Source organism: Dermochelys coriacea, chromosome 10, assembly GCF_009764565.3.
Source record: "Dermochelys coriacea isolate rDerCor1 chromosome 10, rDerCor1.pri.v4, whole genome shotgun sequence".
Taxonomy (NCBI): Eukaryota; Metazoa; Chordata; order Testudines; family Dermochelyidae; genus Dermochelys; species Dermochelys coriacea.
The window spans coordinates 4,330,412-4,352,036 of record NC_050077.1 but is presented as its reverse complement, the minus strand read 5'-3'; the positions used below and the strand labels follow the sequence as shown (position 1 = coordinate 4,352,036).

The 21,625-nt window shown below is 45.5% G+C and overlaps 2 protein-coding genes and 2 non-coding genes across 6 annotated transcripts in view; 2 read left to right on the top strand and 2 right to left on the bottom strand.

Annotated features, from left to right (window-relative positions):
• Positions 1-994: 994 nt before the first annotated feature.
• RPS2 (ribosomal protein S2) overlaps positions 995-21,625 on the bottom strand; it is a 23,829-nt gene continuing 3,198 nt past the window's right edge. The window contains exons 3-10 of one of the 3 annotated variants that reach the window (XM_043493783.1): positions 18,683-18,687; positions 5,115-5,288; positions 4,595-4,684; positions 3,888-3,995; positions 2,741-2,914; positions 2,466-2,625; positions 1,764-1,855; positions 995-1,112 (exon numbers count right to left, since the gene is read on the bottom strand). In XM_043493783.1, the coding sequence (XP_043349718.1) occupies positions 1,032-1,112; positions 1,764-1,855; positions 2,466-2,625; positions 2,741-2,914; positions 3,888-3,995; positions 4,595-4,684; positions 5,115-5,285 (876 nt within the window). In that variant the 5' untranslated portion in view covers positions 5,286-5,288; positions 18,683-18,687 and the 3' untranslated portion in view covers positions 995-1,031. Of the gene's footprint in view, positions 1,113-1,763; positions 1,856-2,465; positions 2,626-2,740; positions 2,915-3,887; positions 3,996-4,594; positions 4,685-5,114; positions 5,289-6,000; positions 6,155-18,682; positions 18,688-21,625 lie in introns of those variants that run through there. The other 2 variants (XM_038419039.2, XM_043493784.1) reach the window with 2 other exon arrangements.
• LOC119863109 lies at positions 2,002-2,141 on the bottom strand. The gene has a single exon (XR_005295495.1). It is a non-coding gene; the product is annotated as a small nucleolar RNA SNORA64/SNORA10 family (small nucleolar RNA).
• On the top strand, positions 10,161-10,290 carry LOC119863114. The gene has a single exon (XR_005295500.1). It is a non-coding gene; the product is annotated as a small nucleolar RNA ACA64 (small nucleolar RNA).
• The window catches only part of TBL3 (transducin beta like 3), a 20,390-nt gene continuing 13,766 nt past the window's right edge, over positions 15,002-21,625 (top strand). Inside the window, exons 1-6 of the mRNA XM_038420314.2 lie at positions 15,002-15,186; positions 17,080-17,131; positions 17,243-17,338; positions 19,035-19,082; positions 21,229-21,370; positions 21,535-21,619. Of these exons, the coding sequence (XP_038276242.1) occupies positions 15,140-15,186; positions 17,080-17,131; positions 17,243-17,338; positions 19,035-19,082; positions 21,229-21,370; positions 21,535-21,619 (470 nt within the window). The 5' untranslated portion in view covers positions 15,002-15,139. The remainder of the gene's footprint in view (positions 15,187-17,079; positions 17,132-17,242; positions 17,339-19,034; positions 19,083-21,228; positions 21,371-21,534; positions 21,620-21,625) is intronic.

Sequence of the window (21,625 nt, the reverse complement as noted above, 5' to 3'; positions counted from 1 at the left end):
TGGCAGGACTCATCCTTGTATGCAGAACAGCAGCATTCCCTTCCCAGCCAGTCATGCACACTACTAGAAAAAGTGCTCTAGCCAGGAACAGATTGCAAGCAAAATTGTTCATCTTTATAAACTAATCAGGAAGACTTCCCTGGGTTTGGCATGAAAGCTTGAACTGCTAAGATAACTCAGGGGGCCCCTTCATCATCAACTATGTCAATAGATCAATGGTTTTTCACATTAAGAGGTCATTTTAAACATTTAACACTAGTTTTACTAGTTCCTATGTATGGTCTACATTAGGCAGGTGGTCAGGCTGACTTTTCATGAAAGCTATGATCAGATCCTACAGAACAAATAAGTTTTATTTGATCTCATTTCTAGAGCAGAAGACCCCCATTAGTAGTAAGGAAGTTTCAGTCTGGGCCATATCAGTGAATAGTGGGTATCTTCACAGTAACTCCCAACAGTATTGTTTTAGACATAACCTCAAAGATCTTCTGGTTTCTTTCAGCCTCACTTAAGTGGGAGGCTTCAGTGCTTTACTTGCATTTGATCTCTGCTTCCATTTCTTAAAAAGAGTCTTCCTAAAAATTAAACCATGGCTGTTCTTGTTTCAGTAATCCTATCACATGCTGATCATTCAAACCTAATTCACTTAATCTTTTCTCTGAGGATGAAAGTGTTTCCTCTGTCCCACCACTTATTGTGGGTTGTTGAACAAGTAATGCTGTCTCTGAATTCATTTGTTTGGGCAAGTCAATCAGGAAAACTTTTTTTCAAGTAGCAAGTTTTTTTAAAAAGTCATTCACATGTTTAGCAAATAAAGGATTAGCCAAAAGTAACTTTGGTTACTGTATCACATTTAGCATATGTTCAGCTGAACCTCTCACTGTACCCATACATTTCATGAACAGAGATTTCACTTAAACACACAAATCCACAGGCTGGTGGATTGTCAGCTGACTCTGCATCCCCCCATCAATGAATTAAGAATGCACCAAACTCTTGTTCACTTGTCACTTTATTTTATACAAAAACATTCAAGTAGTTGCCACAGCAGCTGCCTGGGTTCTCTGCACTGAGACTCTGGTGTGGGTCTTAGCCAAATGATCAGTGAATTCCTGCAAAAGAATAAGACATTTCACTGCCTTGAACCAAATGATGTTGCAGGCCTCACTGTAGAGCTGATCCATTTTAAACTAGAGACAGTTTTTACAAATTTAATTTTACCTTTCCCTGAACACTCCAAGCTCTCCCCCCCCCCTTTTATTCTCTAGCTAGTTTGGCATCCAGGAGATACCAATGACCAACTTGGAGAGTCCAGATGAGAGCAACAAACATGACAAAAAGGTTAAAAACTAGGCATATTTAATCTTGAAAAAAGACTGGGCGGGGCCTGATAAGTCTTCAGATGTATTATGGGCTTTTATAAAGAGATCAGTGATGGCTGTTCTTAGTCCACTGAAGATAGGACAAGTAGTAATGGGCTTAATATGCAGCAAGGAAAATTTAGGTTAGATACTAGGAAAAATAACTAAGAGTAGTTATGGACTGGAATCCCAATCACTGAAGGTTTGAGAACAGGTTAGACAAAACCTGTCAGGAATTGTTTAGGTGTACCTGCCTCAGCACAGGGGCTGAACTCGATGACTTCTCAAAGTCTCTTCAAGGACTACATTTCTATGATTCTACATCCTCACTTTATTAACTGCAATAGAAATCTTAAGGAATTCCACTCCTAATGAAGTCAGATGCACTGATTTAATTCTTACCTGATAAGGAGACTTGGTGAATACAGTCTCCTTCCAGAGGTCAGGGGTCAGATAACTGTAGGTCTTGGAGATCGCATCAAAGGTGGCTTTAGCTATTGAGAAAAGTCAGACATTGCACTTTGTGTTACACAGTACTAATGAGAGGCCCCAACAAGGCTGGGACTCCATTGTGCAAGGCACAGTACAGACAGCAAAAGCCAGTGCCTGCCTCAGAGTTTAATGGTCCTCAATCTAAAAACAATGTAGAGTTTGAAAAGGAACAGGGAGACCATATCACACGGTCCCTCTGCCGTGCATACTGAACTCATTTTCTCTCTCTCTCCAATGACGACAATCACACTACTTCAGCCAAGTGTAACTGAGCAGAGCTGAGAGAATTTTGAACAGAACACATAGGAGGATGACACCTTACAATTCAATGCCTCAAAGCCTTTATTACAAGACAGATCTAACTTCAGAATAAATTTTGCAAGGATCAATCTGCACTGTACAATCTGATAGTATACGGGGCTCAATTCTTAGTTTGATAAGAGCTTTTAATTGAACATTCGCTAAAATAAGTATTAAATAAAACAGGTAATTTAGTCATCCACTGGGAGTATATTACAAAGGCACCTAAAATGGCCAGAGGTACAGTATGATTTTAAGCCAGACAGTTTAAATTGTTAACAGATTGGACATCTGGCCCAAAACTTAACTCACCAAAGTTGCCCAGTGTAGCAGTACAACCCCTAGCTGAAGTATAGCAGTCATCAATTCCAGCCATCATCAGCAGTTTCTTTGGAACAGGGGCAGATACAATTCCTGTACCACGGGGTGCTGGGATCAGACGCACCAGAACAGACCCACAACGACCAGTAACCTAAACAGAACAGTAGGTTACATTCAACTAATCCTACGAGAATATTTAAGCTTTGGTAACTCCTTCATGCTTTGAAGTTCAGCACAGAGCTCTAGTGAAGCAAATTAGTCTTTACCTTGCAAGGTACAGTATGAGGCTTGCCAATCTTGTTACCCCAGTAGCCTCGTCGTACTGGTACGATGGATAGTTTAGCCAAGATGATTGCCCCACGAATAGCAGTGGCGACTTCCTTGGAGCATTTTACACCAAGGCCGACATGACCATTGTAGTCACCAATAGCTACAAAAGCCTAAAATTAAAAGAAAAACTTTTTAGCTGTGTATACATGTTGCACTTACAAACCTCCTTTCAATAAGAAGATACCCTATCACCCTTTTACCACTGCAGACTACATTCAGCACAGATTTTGCCCCTTGGTTATGGTAGAGTCCTTTATCTCCATCAGAATTTTGAGAATCTCCAGTCTTTCAAACTTGCTGTACACCTCTTGCAACAAATTCTGCACTGCAACTCCAGAAGTGTAAAGAGGCCATTAAAGGCAGCAGAGTTCTTCCATGGGGCAATACCTACAACTATGCCACCACCCTTGCAACTCCCCATACAACAGGGGAGCACTGCTACCTTCCATTTACTCAGTTACACACCACTCCAGCCAAGTATAAATTACAGCAACTCCAACTACTCAAATTTGTACCAGGGGTCTGGTAGGCTGTTAAACTAACTTTTACCCCCAAACCCTGTTCCTAAGCCAAGAATAGGTCGGGTTGAAGAGCGAATTGGGGATCTTGATTCATGAATACCCTCTGCAGCCACCTCCTGGCCAGAAGGCTGCCTTTCATTGAATGGTTCAAAAACTGGCCACATGGCATTCCCTCTTTTGGACCAAATACACTGTGTCCACAACACTCAGTTCCTGGTGAACCATACCACTATCACGCAATATAAATGAACTGTGAATTTTCCAAAGAGCTATTTATAAGGCTACACTCAGAAGGCTACAACTGGTATTCAATAAATAATTAACACAACAGTGCTTATGATCTGACTTCTGTACATTTGGTAGGTGGGCTCATAAACATCTATGATTTATCATCTAATAATTCCAATACCACCTAATGTTGTGAACACCAGTGGAAGTAACTGTAGATTCTTTACTATTCAACATATACCAGGAGAATGAGTATCACATCAGCCAAAAGATGGAACAGTTTCCAATTCAATGAAACAATCTGCTTCCATTTTAATCAAGAGTAAAAAGCTACCTTGAACCTGGTACGCTGACCAGCACGAGTCTGTTTCTGGACAGGCATGATCTTCAGAACCTCATCCTTCAGGGAAGATACCAGAAAGAAGTCGATGATTTCTGATTCCTGCAGGAAGCAAAGTAACTTAATCAATCACACACAGTTCAAAACCTACCCATTACCTCATGACAGGCTTAAGACAGTATTGATAATTTCTGTGCTGTGTTGCAGGAAGCTTAACAGTTCTATGTACCAATACGGAGTGATAGCATTAACAAAATTTAGGTAAAATTTGAATAATCTGCTATAGAAAACACAAGTTTTTAAACATTCAAACTACATCATATAATCCACAGTACAATTCAATGTACTTAAGTCAAAATAAATTTGACTTGCGATTTGAAACCTGGATTTTCCACTTTGATCAGAACACAGCTGCTGCATTATATCAGGCATTATACTACCTTTACAAAGCCTATTCCCAGTAACTCAAAGAAAGGCAGGAGACTCAATCCACTTGAGACAACTGCAGCGTTCCATCACAAGGGAGCAGATGAATCCCATCTACTGTCAACCACTTAAACCCTTAAGTGGGACAGATCTTTAGAATCATAATTTCCCAAATGGCTAATGCGACATCTGTTACATTTGCAAATCAACTTATTTTATCATCTATTAGTGAGCACTCTAATTCTGAGACACCTACACAATTCATATAGGCTTACCTTGATTGGAAGGGAGAAAAGATAAATCTCTTCAAGAGACTTGATTTTCATATCCTTGACTAGGCGACCAAGTTTGGTGACAGGAATCCACTGAAAAAAAAAACAAATGCCCAATAAATGTCAGTGACCAGCCAGTCTGTTATAAGCATACAAGAACTATGCTGTGCCCCTTAGAGCTTTTAAGTTTTTATTTTTCCTTTAGCTTTATCAGTAACGTGCATTTTATCATTAAAGTGCAACACCAGTGGAAAAAATTGCTTTATGTAGAGCTTGAAAAAACCTTTTTAGAAAACCAATCATGCAGTAGCTATTTTCTATTAGCAATCACACAAGACTATCCAAGTATAACAGAGCTCCCAGTTCTAACAATGCATTTGTCATTAGTGTCCACATGTGAACATTAAAACGCGTAAACATCACAAAACATTAAACATAGATACATGTCTTAGAACTACAGACAGAAAGAAGGCCCAGTCTTTAAAGACTAAATAAAGATGGCAGAGTTGACAAAAAGACTCACTTCTTTGTCTTCAGCTTTGCCACGGGCCCCACGCCCTCTTCCACGACCCCTGCCACGACCCCGACCTCTGCCTCGGAGACCACTGCCAAAGCCACCGCGGAAGCCCCCTCTTGCAGCTCCGCCTGCAGCACCCGCACCTCCTGCAGCAGCAGCACCGGCGTCGTCCGCCATTTGCTATACAAAAGGGATAAATACATATTTACTTGCACAACTGCTTAACTTGCACGGACTCCCAAGGGCAGCATAGGCACCAGGCCTGTGCAATTCCCCAAACTGAAGTGATCTGGTCTAAGATACAACATAGGGAGCATGCCCCCTTTTAGCATTTGCTCCAGTTACCGCACTATCCCTTATCCACTTCCAACTAGCTTTTCTAAATAGATTCTTATTCCTTTTCCACAGTCCCAAGGGAATGTGGCTCCCATTTCCATCACTCCACCAGCCATGCCATCCTCAAACAGGGCACAGCCTAGAAAGGTTTCGGTAACCCAAGGTATGGGGGAAAGATACTCTCAGCCCTTCTTAGGGTAGAGCTTTCTCTACGCTCTCCTCATGTGGCACCAGCTGCTCTCCCCTCAGGCCAGCCCTGGAGGCTGCACGCTGGGCTCCTGCAGTCGGGGAGCGGGGTTGGCTCTCCCTTTCACTGCAATACTGTCCCTTCCCACCAGTTCCTCCGGGGCAGGGTCCAGGCCCCAAACGCCCCTGGCCCCTTCCCCGCGGGCCTCTCCCCGGCCGCCATCGAGGCCCAGCCCCAGCCGGGGCAGGAAATAGGCCTGTGCCCGGGAGGCGGACCGCCGGCAGAGCCTCGGCAGCGGGGCCCTGTCCCGCCCGCCCAGCGCCCAGGCCCGATGGCAGCGGATCCCCGGGTCCAGCAGCGCGGCCTTACGTGTTCTCTCAGACTAGAAGGCCGCCGCCACGCGCAGCTGGTTATTTATAGCAAACGAGGTCCCGCGAGAACTTCCCTCGCCCAGACACTGGAGCGCCCCGCCCCCTAAATGCCGAACGCCTGCGCCGCTTGGCGTGATTCGGGGCTGCGTCCCGCCCCGGCTGCACGCATGCGTGGGTAGCCGCGGCGGAGCCCCGGCTCGAGCGTGACTCAGGCTCGCGGGGATAGTATCCCCTGATTGGTGAACCGGTCTGGAGCAGGCCGAGACGCTGCACTGCGCATGTGCAAAGCGGTCGGCCCCGGGCAGCGGCCCGCGAGCACGTGTTCCCTGTTCGGTACGTGCCTGGTCGTGTCTTTAAGCCCCCTGTCGCTTGGGGAGGGGGGAGGGGCGCTTTTTAAATTTCCCGCCCGAGACCGTGATTGGCTGACGGTTGCACAATCTGGTCCGAAAAGCTTTAAAAGGCTGCGGGCTGCTACGGGGGCCGCCGCTGCCGCCTGCGCTCGCCCAAACCCCAGCACGTGGCTGCCGGCTCACTAGGTGAGGGGGCGGGGGTGGGGGTCGGTTTGGGTGGTCGTGGGGTGGGGGAGGCTAGAGCGGCCTGCGATTTGCCTGGCAGTTGCATCCGCACTGGGGGGTGGGATACATGGGCTCTGGGGGAGGGGCACTGGAGAGGTGTCACCAAAGGGGGACCCCAGAATGTGTGTGTGTGTGGGGCGGGGGATATGGAGGCAGAATGAGGAGGAGAAGGGGCCCTCTTGTCCCCTGGGAAATGTGATGAGGGAAAATTGGGGGGGGGGGTAAAAGACGCTGTTTTTGGGGGGAGAGTCTGAAATGGGGGTGGTAAGAATCTTGGTGTAATGAAGGGTGGGGGGGGTGTCTGATTAGACCGTGCAGAGCACTGGGGGATTACACAGGGGCCCTGGCAGGGGCAGTGGGTGTGGTGGTGCATGGTGGGGTGGGGGGGGGGCCCTGACGGGGTAGTTGTGGGGGTGGGTGCATCTGTGGCTACTAGCTGCTCAGTCATCTCCGTGCCTTGGGGCCTCTGAACTTCAGGCAGGCATACAAAGTAGCTCGTGTGGCTAGGCCCGGTCAGCCTATGACTGAGGAGGGAGTGGGGAGAGCAAACCTAGCCTCCTTCCTCTCCCCCCCCCCCCCGTGGGATACTGCAGTGCTGGTAGGGAAAGCCACCTGAAATCCTTGTTGAGGGGGAGGGAGCAGACTTGCATGCAAGTCCCACTCACCTACCCTATGCTCCTTACGGTGGGAGGGTGGGAGATGCTGCATGCAAGTCCTATTCCCCTACCCAGAGTTCCTTGCAGGGTGGGTGGCAAGTTTGTGAACTTTCTGGCCCACCCACTTGACACAGTCTATCATGTTTCAGTTAAGCCATGCTTAGATGCCATTTTGAGGCTAAGCCAACAAAAGAGCAGTATGCGAACAACAAAATGGGCAAAATATGGAAACAAATACCAAAAGGTGTGGGTGAAAGAAAAGGAGTTGGAAGATTAGATCAAGTCTGTGGTTGGTGATGATAGTAAAGCTGCGTGCAAATTTTGTAGAATCCAGATTTGTGCATATCATGCAGACTTTCTGCAACATACAGGGACTGACAAACCTAAAACAAATGCAGCACCGTTTTCTTCTATGCACCTGACAGATACTGGATTTATAGAGTCAAAGCCTTCAACCATGATGCACCAAGCAGATTTAAATCTGGCCTGCTACATTGCCTGCCACTCGGAGATTAGTTCTGTGGATCACCTCTGGGAAGTTGTTGGATCAGTTTATGAAAAAGGTAAATTTGCATCGCACAAAATGCATGGTGTTAATAAACAGTGTTATTGCTTCCTGTATGTTCTCTGACCTCATCAGACATTGATGAGTCTCGGTATTCACTGGTTATAGATGAGAGCACAGCTATTGCCATGGTAAAATAGCTTTGCATTGTAGTGCACTACTTCAGTTCCTCCTTCTACAAAACCGTTGTCTACGTTTTTGGGATTAGTCCGTTTGGAAAGTGAAATGGCAAAAGCACTGATTCAGTTTCTTGACCGTATTGATCCGGTTTCAGTAGGTGGATTGGAATTGGGACTGATGGCTATAGCATCATGATCGGGAAGAAAAAGTCTGTCTAGACACATCATCTCCAAAGGAATAGGAATCTCAGTTTGATCAAATGTATATGTCACTCTATCCAGCTGTGTTCCAGTAAAGCTGTAGAAATGCTGCCAGCCAATCGAGAGCTTTTAGTCTCTCATTCCTATAGCTGGTTTTATCACCGCTCTCTCTGAGATGTGAAGATGTACCAACTGATTAATCACGGTAACATGCCACTGAAGCTTGATCAGCTATCCGACACTAGACAGCTCTCAGTTCATGATTGATGTGAGCGCGAGTTAAAGTTGCATTTTTGAGCTGAGCAAAAAATAAACAACGATGCTATGATGCAGAACTTCTGCATCAGATGTATTTTGATCCTGTCAGTAAACTGTGTTTGGTTTCTAAGGCCAGTTCTGCAGGACTCAAACTGTTCCAATTCAACTCTGGCTGTAATGCCTTCAGAATGCTGGACTGCCTCCAGTCTTTCTTTTGTGCTCTTATATCAAAAGTTTCAGAGCAGCAGCCGTGTTAGTCTGTATTCGCAAAAAGAAAAGGAGTACTCGTGGCACCTTAGAGACTAACATTTATTAGAGCATAAGCTTTCGTGAGCTACAGCTCACTTCATCGGATGCATTATCAAAAGTGGTTCCAGAAAGTATCCCTTTATCTGATAGCGAACTCCTTGAAGTCAATTTGAGTAACCCAGCCAGCCACTTGCCACTGTGTGCTATTAATTTTGGAGAACTGTTTACTGTTGCTTTAGGAGATGCAAAACTTGGCAAAGCTCTTGAAGCTGCTAAACAAGTACAGTTGAGACTTCCAGAAAATATTAATCAGTGGGAATCTATGTCCATGTCTAGTCCATCAGTTATTCTCTTTCAGGGAAAACGTCAACTAATGACATCTCTATGCTGAAAATTTTCAAAGGTGATTTGGGGGCCTTTGATGCACAGTATCAAGCCATCAACTTCCAGCAGTGGAGGAGCACAGATGAGGACAATGCAATATTCAAGACCGTAGTAGTGAACAGTGCTTTAAAGAGCTAGCCCTGTTTGCACTTTCCCTACTCACCATGCCTCTGAGTAATGCTGATGTGGAACAAGCGTTCACATTCTTCACCTGAGAGAAGTCCAAGCACCGGAACAGGATGGGTTGCCGGACTCTGAGCAGCATACTGCACCTCCGCTATTGGTTAAGAAGACTGGGGATTTGTTGTAAGGATTTTGTCCCACACCAGGTTATGGTTCAATGTAGGAATGTACTACATTGAGGCAACATATCATGGAGGATGGAGAGAGTAAGGATAACCTTCTTTTTTTTTTTTTTTTTTTTTAAAGTACGTACACACAAATGTATTTTAATGTGTAACAACGTTGTATGCAGCAAAACTGAACTAAAAAAATTGTGGAATTTGTATAAACACCCCCTTTACCTGAAAGGAGCTGAGCTTGTTTTGAAAGGGGGTGGGCTTGTGGGGTGTGGTGGGGTTTGGAGTTTTTTCCTTCCTTGTGAGACTTGGCAACACCTCCTGCAGGCGAGCTCAAGGGAGCAGATCCCAGTAAGAGTGAGGAATGGTGTGGAGCCTGGCAGCAGGCTGCAGAAGGCCAGGTTAGCCCCACTATCACCCCAGGTGCTGTGCCGTGTTGGTGATGGAGCATTATCATGAGGGGTAGGGGGGATCCTGATAGTTCAGGCCTTCTATTGCATGTGATGGGCACATGTCACAAGGACTACACCTCCCAGCATGCCCTGCTCCACCCTTCCTCCTTGGCTGTGGGCTGGCTTCCGCAGGGCATGCTGGGAGGTGTAGTTCTACTGGTGCCTTATGGGCTGGGGCCCCCAGTATGCATAGGCTGCCAGGGACCTGCCCTTGCAGAGGATCTCTCACTTCTTCCTGGGCTCTGCATGGAGTCTAGTGTCTCTTGGAGTCTCGCATTCTGGTGAGCTGGCTCATTGCCTGCCCTCAAAGGCCTGAAAGGCTAATTCGTGCTAATGGGGAAAGGGCCCTGGAGAGACAAACTGCCATTGGGCTGTGGGAAGGCACAGGCTGCTCTCTGGCACTGTCTGAAAATCACCTCTGGCCTTTGCAATGGCTCCTGGGGAGATAACTGTGCCTACAGCAACAGGAGCATTAAGCTTATTGCCCACAGATGCAATGTGTGGGGAATAAAACCCATGTTCCTATAACTCAGGCTAATGGGAGACCTTGGGAGGTAGATGCTAGTAACCTGGGAGGAGAGGGACATATTGGGGTGGTGGTAAGTCTGGTATAACTGGTATTTCTAAAAACAATACATTTGTTTTTCTTCCAGCACACTATGGGAGTCTGGAGAGCCATGGATCACACATGAACAATCATGAAAAGCCATTGAGCAACATTCCACATCTGTACCACTTTTTATATGAATATACTAAATGCAGCTGCTCAGCTTATAAATGAGGCTCTTTGAAGACAATCTCATTTAAACACCGATAGTCTTTAATGCTGAAAACATCTGAGTCTCCAGTCCTTACTCAGCAAAATAAGTTGACCAGTAATTAGTATGGCTGTTTGCATGAGTAGTCAAATTGTAATGAGTAATGCTTATTGGGCTGCTTGGTGCTCTAAACACATAGCAAGACAGTCCCTGCCCAGAAAAGCATACAAGCTAAATAGACAAGACTGTACAAAGGTAAAGTGACTTGCCCCAAATCATACAGCAGGCTACTTACAGAGCTGGTAATAGAACCCAGGTCTCCTGACTCCAATCCAGTGCCTTACCCACAGTGTCTGCCTCCTGTAGTAAAGCCTTATAAAACAAGAGCATATTATGGTGGTGTAGTACAAAGCCCAAAGAGATAAGATGCTCTTTTGGTATTGCATTGATAGGGCTATTCTATTTGTATTCCAGTATTGCCTAGAGGCCTATAGTGAAACTGGGTCGCTGTAGAAAGGTAATGGATTTTATGCTTTCAGGTAGATCAGAGTGTCTATGCAGGGGTTCTTGTGACCTCTCAAGGGGTTGCAAAGTGGCTACATGGAGGTCACAAGGCTGATGGTCCCAAGCCCTCATTAAATTAAATTTCTTCTCCCCATTTTTAATTTATAAGGGGGGATCACACTCAGAGGCTTGGTGTGTGAAAGGAGTCAATGCAATGCAAAAAGTTTGAAAACCGTTGATCTACAGAATAAGAGGATGTTGTGCCCTGCTGTAATAAGTTTGATGATTTAATTTGAGGGAGCAATTTAAAGGGCTTTACTTCCATATGCACTACTCAGCAGTATGCATTGCAGCAGAAATGCTGCCCCTCTATGGAGGAAAACCACTTAAATAGGGTGGTTAGAGAAAGTGGTGGCCTGGTTACTGTATGCGTAAAATATGTCAGACTTATTAGAATGTCTTCCCGTGCTAAAAATGCTGCTTCTAGGGGACAGTATAAATTGACGCAGCTGTCTGGTTTGCCTGTGTATTTCAGTGTGTAATAAAATATTTGCTTACTGAAAGTTTGGTTTCATTCACTATTCCAGAAAACAACTTGCTATTTGCAGTAAGAGCTGACCTATTGGCCCCAGGCTGTTCCTTCCCCAAACTATTACTTTTCAAAGCCGTCTTAAGAGTAGACACTGTTTTTTCTCTGACTTTTCCAAATGGGGTTTTAATCCTGGCTGAAGTACCTTTTGTAATTGGTTTATCAAATGCTTCTTTACAACTAGGAAGCAAATGATCACTAATCACAATTGCGTTTGACACTTAATCTGTGCTCTTGTAGAGCAATCATGTTTTCAGATACCCAGTTGTACAAGTTTATTAATCTCATAATGAGGCATAATCTGAACACAGTACAGAATGAACAAGTTTACACTCATTTGTCATTGAGCTACTTATTGTCCAAGGGGTTCTACCTATACCCATGTGTGTAAGGATAAGGCCTTTGTCTGCAGCCATATTAAGAGCAGCAGTCATTATCTAAGAAGCAGGAAGTTGCATTCTCGCATTCCATCTAAATTACATAAAACAATGTAATATTAGGTTGTTAAGAAGGAGATCCTGTCCTAATAGCACCCACTATCACCAGATAAAGAAACAGATCTTAAGATGGCTAAAGAAAACTTAAAAAGAAAAGGAGTACTTGTGGCACCTTAGAGACTAACAAATTTATTAGAGCATAAGCTTTCATGAGCTACAGCTCACTTCATCGGATGCATTTGGTGGAAAAAACAGAGGAGAGTTTGATAGCATTCTGTCTGGCAAGAAATCACTTATCAAGAGTTGTGGTTGTGAAATCCTCATTTCTTTACTTTATCTTTATGGTCCTCACTTCCCTATTGTCTGTATGATCTCTGGTTCCTTGATTGTTACATAATTAATTTTGCTACATGTAAAATTATTTACAATGGTGGGGTATGATTGGTTAGAGAATTTTATTACAGTATGTTAAGGTTGGTTAGTAAAATCATTGGTTAAGGTATAGCTAAGCAAGACTCAAGTTTCACTATATAAACTGGGTCCAAAAGGAAGCTTTTTGGGAACCTACTCCAGGATACAGCCCCAAGAACAGACCTGCCAGACCCCAACACTGCCACTGACACCATGCAGAAACTGTAGTCCCCCAGATGGACCTGATCCTGACTGGCCATCAAGAAAAGTTCATCTGTCTTATTGGGAGTGGTGAGCACTGTATGTGTAGCATTTGCATTCTGTTTTTTGGTAATTGTTAAATAAAGGGTAAAAAGGATATTACTGTGTGAGGCTCTTTCCACTGGTAAAAGACCCTGCAATCCCACAGAGTGTAAGGTACCCTGAGTCCTAGGAATGGGGTATGGGTGGGTGCATAAATTAAGAGGGGTACACTTTGAGCCCTAGGAGCTGGATAAAGGTGGGGGCCCCTAGAGTGTAAGAGTAACAGAATTTTGGGCGGGTAACATGTGCCTGCAATTTTTCCATGCTTGACCAGTCTTGTGTATAAAATGCTTTTTGCATGTGGAATACAGTTGCACATGCAGTTACTCTAATTTGAAAATGTTTACCTTTCTCCACCTGACTTGCTTATAACCAGAAGGGCTGTTGTGAACATTAAGGCCAAATGCAGGGTATGGTCTGCTACTAGGCCAGACCATCTGCTGGATAAAGGATTCAGAGTAGCAGCCGTGTTAGTCTGTATTCGCAAAAAGAAAAGGAGTACTTGTGGCACCTTAGAGACTAACAAATTTATTAAGAGCATAAGCTTTCGTGAGCTACAGCTCACTTCATCGGAGTGAGCTGTAGCTCACGAAAGCTTATGCTCTAATAAATTTGTTAGTCTCTAAGGATAAAGGATGTAAGTAGTGGCTGTCAGTGCCAGCTTTCTTCTCCCCCCCCCCCCCCCCCCGAAAGTTTGGGCTGGGTGAAAAAGCTGGTTTGAAAAAAAAAAAAAGTTTTAATAGGCTACAAGAGGCAATGATACTTTACTTTTTTTTTTTTTTGTTATTATTGGTTTTTAAAATGTATCCTAAGCCGTTAGCTTGGCCCCAGCATATCTTTCTAGCATAGGGGGGTAAAACCTGGTGTACTGGCCAAATCCCAGTTTAGGTAACTATAGTTTTTCCAGACACACATATTTTTAAGATAATGTTGAAGTAAAAAGAAAACGGTACAGAGTTTAGGTATAGGAGTTTCTGGTTTTCAGGGAATAAGGTACAGATTACCAAGGGATGCGAAATTCGGTTTAGGAGCAGGTGGTGTAAGGAATACATAATCTGCAATCTCCCTGATTGTGGGGATAAAAGTGTAATGAGTCAAAGTGCAGACATTGAGCTATGGGGGTATATTGTCCATATAATGGCTATATTCAGGTGTGGAGTATGATGAGCAGATCCCCTCATTTGGTGGGATTTAATGTTCAGTGAGTTTATGGTTCCAGTTCATATGGAAAAAGTCTCAGTCCCTTTCCCCTAGTTGATGCACAATCGTACCGGATCACACCTCCTGGTTCTGTCGGTGGCCGGTGATGTGTTCGATGTAGATGTCACTGGACCATTGTATGGTGTCCAAGACCATGAGGCGCCGCGTAAACCATGCATAGCGTCGACCGATGCCGCTGGTCCGCAGCACACGCTTGTTGCAGGGGTCCCAAGTGCCCAGGGCTCCAATGATCGGGGCATCCATCTGCACCTTGTAGTCTTTGCTCTCAGGGTGTCGGCCAGGGGGGCGTATTTTTCCAGTTTACGAGCTCGGGCTTTGCGCACGGCCGGCGTCCTGTTCTCGAAGGAGACCGTGATGTCGACGAGGATGATCGTTTTCTGGGCCTCGTCAGTGACTACCCCGTCAGGTCCCAACTGGCTGTCAGTGCCGGGGATGGCGCAGTGCGAAGGCTTTCTGTAAGCAGCCGAAGTAATGGCTTAGGACCCTGTCGGTTCACGGGGGCCCGGCTTTCATGTTACCTTCACACAACTGCATCCGATGAAGCGAGCTGTAGCTCACGAAAGCTTATGCTCTAATAAATTTGTTAGTCTCTAAGCGGCCACAATAATCCTTTTCTTTTTGCGAATACAGACTAACAGGGCTGCTCCTCTGAAACCTTCCCACAACTGTTAGCCTTGTTTGAATGTGGACTCTTGAAGCCGTGTGTTGGTACGGGGGGGAGGGGTTTAGGGGGTGGGAACAATGCAGTCAGGGTTTAGGGGAGGGGGGAACGCTCCTGCAGGGGCCCCAAGGGGGCAGCGCGGGCATCTGCGGCCCCCTGGGAGCCGGTGCTGAACTGGAGCCTGATTTTCCCCCTTCTCCCTCTTGCCCTAAGCCGGGCTGTGGCGCTGCTGCGGGCGGCCTCGTCCCCCCCCCGGTGGCTGCACGGTCGGGCCGGGTGAAGGCTCCGCCCCCCGAACACGCCGCTCTCCCCGTGGCGGGGCCCGTAGTTCCCCGGGCGCGTGGGGAGGGGAGGGGCGGGTGACGTCACAAGGGAGCGCCGGAAGTGAGGCTTCCGCCCTTGGCCACCTGAGAGCGCCGGAACCACGCGGCCTCCCTGCGGGCGGTGGGGGCGGGGAAGCGAGAGGCCGAGCTGCTGCGGGGGCCCGGCGGGAGCATGGCGGCCGCCCGCCGCGGCAGCGCCCCCGTGCGCTTCAAATCCAAGTGAGCGACGGGGACGGCGAGGTCCCCAGGGAGCAAAAGGGCCGGGGGAGGGGCTGAGAGCCCCAGGGAGAAAAGGGGCCGGGGGGGTGAGAGCCCCAGGGAGGAAGGGGGGTGAGAGCTGAGAGCCCCAGGGAGAAAAGGGGCCGGGGGGGTGAGAGCCCCAGGGAGAAAAGGGGCTGGGGGGGTGAGAGCCCCAGGGAGGAAGGGGGGGGTGAGAGCTGAGAGCCCCAGGGAGAAAAGGGGCCGGGGGGGTGAGAGCCCCAGGGAGGAAGGGGGGGTGGGAGCTGAGAGCCCCAGGGAGAAAAGGGGCCGGGGGGGTGAGAGCCCCAGGGAGGAAGGGGGGGTGAGAGCTGAGAGCCCCAGGGAGAAAAGGGGCCGGGGGGGTGAGAGCCCCAGGGAGGAAGGGGGGGTGAGAGCTGAGAGCCCCAGGGAGAAAAGGGGCCGGGGGGGTGAGAGCCCCAGGGAGGAAGGGGGGGTGAGAGCTGAGAGCCCCAGGGAGAAAAGGGGCCGGGGGGGTGAGAGCTGAGAGCCCCAGGGAGAAAAGGGGCCGGGGGGGTGAGAGCCCCAGGGAGGAAGGGGGGGGCCATGAGAGCCCCAGGGAGCAAAGGGGCCGGCGGGGGTGGGGAGCTGAGAGCCCCAGGGAGCAAAGGAGCGTGGATGGGAGCTGAGAGCCCCAGGAAGCAAAAAGGGCCCCTTGGGTCCCTTGTGTCTGAGATCCAAAAGCCTTTTGGGGGTGCCGTTCTCCATCTGTGCTGCTGTCAATGGCGAGGGGCACGTTTGTGCCATCGCCATGGGGGTGCAATGGTGGAAGCCCTGGTGTTGCTGTGGCGGGAAGGGGTGCTGTGGCACAGGGGTGTCTGCCAGGAAAGCGGCTGGGAGGGTGCCAGGCAAGTGGCAGTCTCTGTGCTGTTGTGCAGATGGGACAAGCCTGGGATTCTGTGACATAGACATAATATCGAGTTTCTCAGATACCAGTTGCTTTCCCCTCGCCAGGCTGTGACCCACAACTCTCTCATGGCTCTTCTCCCTTCCTTCCAAAGTGCCGCCTCTTAGTAGTTGTTATTTAATAACACCCACAGAACACATTGGGAGTGAGGGTTCTACCTCTGGCATATCGGTCTCATCTCCTTAAGAAAAAGCTGGGTAGATTTAATACAGAATGATTCTGTACTGTCGAGAACTGTCGGATTTGTCAGACCCACTTTTGACAGGATCTTATCCTGTGTTACATTCTATAGGTTTTTAACAGTGCTTATTATCATCACTGCTAGTGAGCAGATTTTGTGCTCAGGCTACAGTTTTACAACAGTACAACATTCTGATTCTGCTATGTTAGAATCAGAGTTTTTGTTCCAAATCACCTAAACATAACATGATGCACATTGAGTCACTGGTGGTTACAATGCTGTCTCAGTGAGTGGCACATGTTTGCTGTGTCAGCCTCTGATGCTTTTAGTGGAATAGCGCAGCTCTATTAGAAACTGTCAACTTTCATAGTCCCTGTACAAAACAATAAAATAGTTCTGGGAAATCCAGAATAGTTTGTTGTTGGACTCTCTTGTCTTCACAAACTTGAAGCAGGAATTCATAAAGGAAAAGATGTTACAGGAATAGACTTGAGCAGTTACGTAGAAGCATTTTACTATAATTTATGTTGCTGGTACATGACTCAGATAGTCCATTTCTTTCTATACATAGCACATGTTGGTCTTTTTTTATTTTCTGATATTTATTTAGCTACAATTTTTCTAGCAGGTTTAATTCTGGTAAGACGTGTACATATAGTATTCCTGCATATGAATAATCACTTCAAAGTGCTTTTAATGAAAATGGTGTAAACAAATCAGTCTATTTTAACTGTTCCTCTATTTCTGTTTCTTTTTCTCCATTCAGCTATGCTGTGTCTAGGAAAATTGAGCCTTTCTACAAAGGAGGGAAAGTTCAGGTATGCCAAGCCCCAAATTCTTTTACTGAAATCTTGGGGGAGGAAAGTAAACCATGACACATACATCAACTCTCTTTTTGGTGCCATAGACTTTTTTGTTTTTCTTTCTAGATCAGCCGAGATGGAAAACACGTGTTTTGCCCCTGTGGGACGAAACTAAATATAATGGACATTGCAACAGGAGCACTTGTTCATAGCATCGAACAGGTGAGATGATGCAAAATCAAACTAACTTAAGTTTTCTAGATTAACTTTTATCTACTAATGTGATGTATTTAATTCAGTATTTTCAAATGACTTTCAAAGGGTGTTTTACCTTTATTACTGGGGCATTCATCTAAAGGCATTGAGAAGAAAGTTTGAATATTGAAGAATGAGAAATGTATCTAAATCCAGACAGATACATTATTTATTTGCTATGTCCCTGGCTACAATGAGATTTGAAAACATTTTCAAAATTTAGTTCTTGCTAGGAAGTGGCTAATACAGTTTCATGTCTCAGTATAAAAGAGGGCCTTTCTCAGTGGTGCAAAGAAGCAGTTCTGAGTTTCCATAACAAGCACCGTCTGCACATGGAATGAAAGGAAATGTTCTTTTCCCAGTACTTTTGTACTAACGCACAGGTTTTTCTTCTTGAATGGACCACTTTTCTACCCATCCAAGTGGGATCTGTGCAGTCATGGTCCACTCTATAAATCCCCGGTACACCTTGAATACTGCGTGCAGTTCTGGTCACTCCATCTCAGAAAGGATCTATTGGAATTGGGAAAGGTGCAGAGAAGGACAACAAAAATGATCACGGGGATGGAACAGCTTCCATATGAGGAGAGATGAAAAAGACTGGGACTAAGATGACTATGGGTGGGATATGATAGGGGTCCATAAAATCATGACTGTGTGAAGTGAATAAGCAAGGGTTATTTACTCCTGCACATTATACAAGAACCAGGGGTTACTGGGTGAAATTAATAGGCCAGCAGGTTTAAAACAAACGAAAGAGAGTACTTCTTCATGGAACGCATAGTCAACCTGTGGAACTCATTGTCAGGGGATGCAGTGAAGGCCAAAAGTATAAATGAGTTCAAAAAGAATTAGATAAGCTCATGGAGGATAGTTCCCTCAATGGCTATTAGCCAAGATGGTCAAGGATGCAACCACGTGCTCCAGGTGTCCTTAAACCTCCAACTGCCAGAAGCTGGGACTGGACGACGGGATAGATCACTCGAAACTGTCCTGTTCTGTTCGTTCCCTCTGATGTGCTGGCACTGGTCATTCTGAGGCCAGGACACTGGGCTTAGACGCACCATTGGTCTGACCCAGCATGGTGGTTCTTATGTACTTGTTATTTATCATGGGAAACTGGATTTAGTCTCAAACTCCAGACCCCGGTGGTGAGATGTGCTTGCGGACATGCATCCTGGTGGGCTGAAGTGATATCGTCAGCATGGGAGCCTTCTGGTCAGAGTAGGAAACTTGCCTGTGAACAGTCTCTCTGGGAATGATTTACCTCTGGATTGCCACTGAAATGAAGAGTCTGCACTTGACAGTGACATGAGCTAAATGAAAGCTAGAAGCAGCTCCCTGGGAATCTCACTCAAACACTTCACCCTGTTTCTGCCCCACCTCAACAGGTTGGAACTGCTCAGTCCAGGAAAGAAGTGTAACATTGTTGGAACCAGTATTCTTTAGCCCAGTACAATGTACCCAGTCCTGTTAGTCTTATTTGTTCATGGGTATTCTGCAGTTTCCTCGGCAGGAGATTCTGTGATGAAGCGCACACTCAGTGAGCCCAAGAAACGATGTAGCATGTGTAGGCAATGTAAAACCTGTAAAGAGAATAGGGCAACATGGCATTTAAAAATATTGCACAGATGATTTAACTGCCTCTTTCTTCCATTTATAGGATGATCAAGAGGACATTACATCATTTGTTCTTAGCCCTGATGATGAGGTATGTTACAAGTTACACTTGGTTCCTTATTTTCCTTTCACTTTAATAGGTCCCATGAATAATCATGTCAGCAACGCTTGCAAAGGACAATGGTCCATATGGTGTCTGTTTGGACTCTTCCATCTTTAATTTCTGACAGGATTTTCTAATAAATTTTGTGCAGTCTGAATTGCTACTTCCAACAAACTTGCATCCTATATAAATTAAAGAGAATTATTATTTAATAATTATGTTACAATAGTGCCCAGAGGTCACAACCTGAATTGAAACTTTATTGTGACAAGCTCCGAGCAAACACATATAGGGAAATGGTCCCTGTCTCAAAAATCTTATAATCTAAGGAGACAAAAAACATAGAGGGAAAGGTATACAATCAAATATACTCAATTTGTGCATGTGCATAGATTGTACCGGCTGCTATTTTAATTTACTCTGAGCTAACTCTAGACCCATTCTTGCAAATATGTATGTGCTTAAGCGTTTGCAGGATTGGAGCCTATGGTATTAATTTTGATGGAATATTATGACCCAAAGAGCCAAAGATGTTAATGTGACCCAGTCACTGTCCAACACTGAACAGTTTTAAACAAAGTTTGGGGTTTCGTAAACAGAGACATCAGTCTGCTTAGTACACTGGCAAACACTGCTAGTTTGTTTGTTTTTTTTAACCTTTTACTAAAGATGCAGAAAAGAAAGAAAAACCGCAAAAGCATGTAAAATGTTAAGGCTTTTTTTCTAACAACTTTCATATTTTAAAGGTGGTAATAACTGTCCTTTTTGTGGAAAAGAGAAGGTAGTTGAAATGGACTGGAGCTATTGTAGTTGCTGTTTGTTTCCTAGAAGACAAAACAAGGCAAACACAAGAGGGAAGAGAAAAGAATAGTAGAGAGAAAAAATGCAGCCTCTGTCTCTGGTGTTGACTTTCACTTGCAGCCTCACTGCTGGAGAAACATAGGCATATGGTCTCATCAGCCACTCCCAAGACCTGGCAAACGTGTACCAGCATCAGGCTGTTTAGGGCATTGCTTTTAACTTACGGCAATGTTGCAAAATGTATAGTCTTGCCTGGCTAATCCAGATGCTTATTAGACAGAAGACAAAAAGAAAGAAGTAAGAAAAAGGAGAAGGAAGGTGGGAAAGAAAAAGAACACACAATTGGGAGAAAGGTGACAGCAAGAACCAAAACTCTGGGATCTGAACAAGATTTAGCCAGAGCCAGCAGAGATGATGTCATCTGGGTCCTTCTATCTGGCCTGGCCTGGTCTGGTCTGGTCAGGTCAGGACATCTCTCAGGATCAGGTTGACAAAGGCCCAATGGTGTCATGGTGGATCCCAGGGTCCCAGAAGATGGTGGGAGTGGCAGCCATGCTGGTGTAGCTAGCTTCTTCTGTTTCGCCTCTCTCCCAGCCAGCAATTGTTGTTAGCTTGACTTTTATTTTCCCCGAAAGTCTTTTCTTTTGAGGACCCCAAAAGGAGCGATTGGTGGAATAGCCCATTCCCTCATTCTTTTATTTACCAATTAGGCCTAATTTCTGACACACCAATTTTGATTTGTCAATTTCTGGTCCCACCCTTCTCTAGTTTACCAGGCATAATTTTAACACAGTCAATGAGTTATATGAATAGGCCTTTTTGTTTGTCCTAATTGGTTCTGTATCCCTTTTGCATCTTTTCCCCATCACCATTTATTGTTCTAGGTTATTGTGACATTTTATGAACTTAGTCACATCTCACAATTACAGTAAATTTGTAGGCCCAATTATTACAACAGGCCTTTATTAGCTGTTTGTTATTATCTGTAGTGCCTGCTTCTGAAAGACTAGCAGTTGCTTCTAAACTTAATTAATATATATAGGGGAGTGGGAATTGTATCTGTTTGTTGCATTACAGCATTGCGTTTCTGTCCAGTGATGTACTTACATTTTTATGTTATTTATAAGGCTTCCAGGCTTTTGCTATTAAAAAAAAGAAAATGCTGGTAAATAAACTAGTTTCAGAATTAACTTCTTTTGGTAACTGACATTTCCTGGCTATTGTCTGTCTCTGGGTTTTCTAAATTGCGCTGTGGACATAATGCAGAATGTGAATGTACTGGCTAACTTAATCTCTGTATTTTTGTCTTTTTCCTGCTGTGTGTTTCTGTTAGATTCTTGTGACGGGAAGCCGGGCATTGCTTTTAAAGCAGTGGGAATGGCGAGAGAACAAGTGTAGACGTACATGGAAAGCAATGCACACAGCACCAGTGGCTGCCATGGTCTTTGACCCCACTTCCACTTTGTTGGCCACAGGTACAGTCTGACTTCAGTGTCGCATGATGTGGGAGTCTCTCTCTCTCTCTCATTTTGCCTCTTCTGCTTTTGTAACCTGTGAAACGGATACAACTGCTAGTGTCCCAGCCCTGCTGTTTTGCCCATTTTTGTTGTTAATTCCTTCGTATCCTTTCTTCTTGTAGGTGGCTGTGACAGTACCATTAAGATCTGGGATGTAGTCAAACAGTATTGCACGCATAACCTGAAAGGATCTTCAGGGGTTGTACAGTAAGG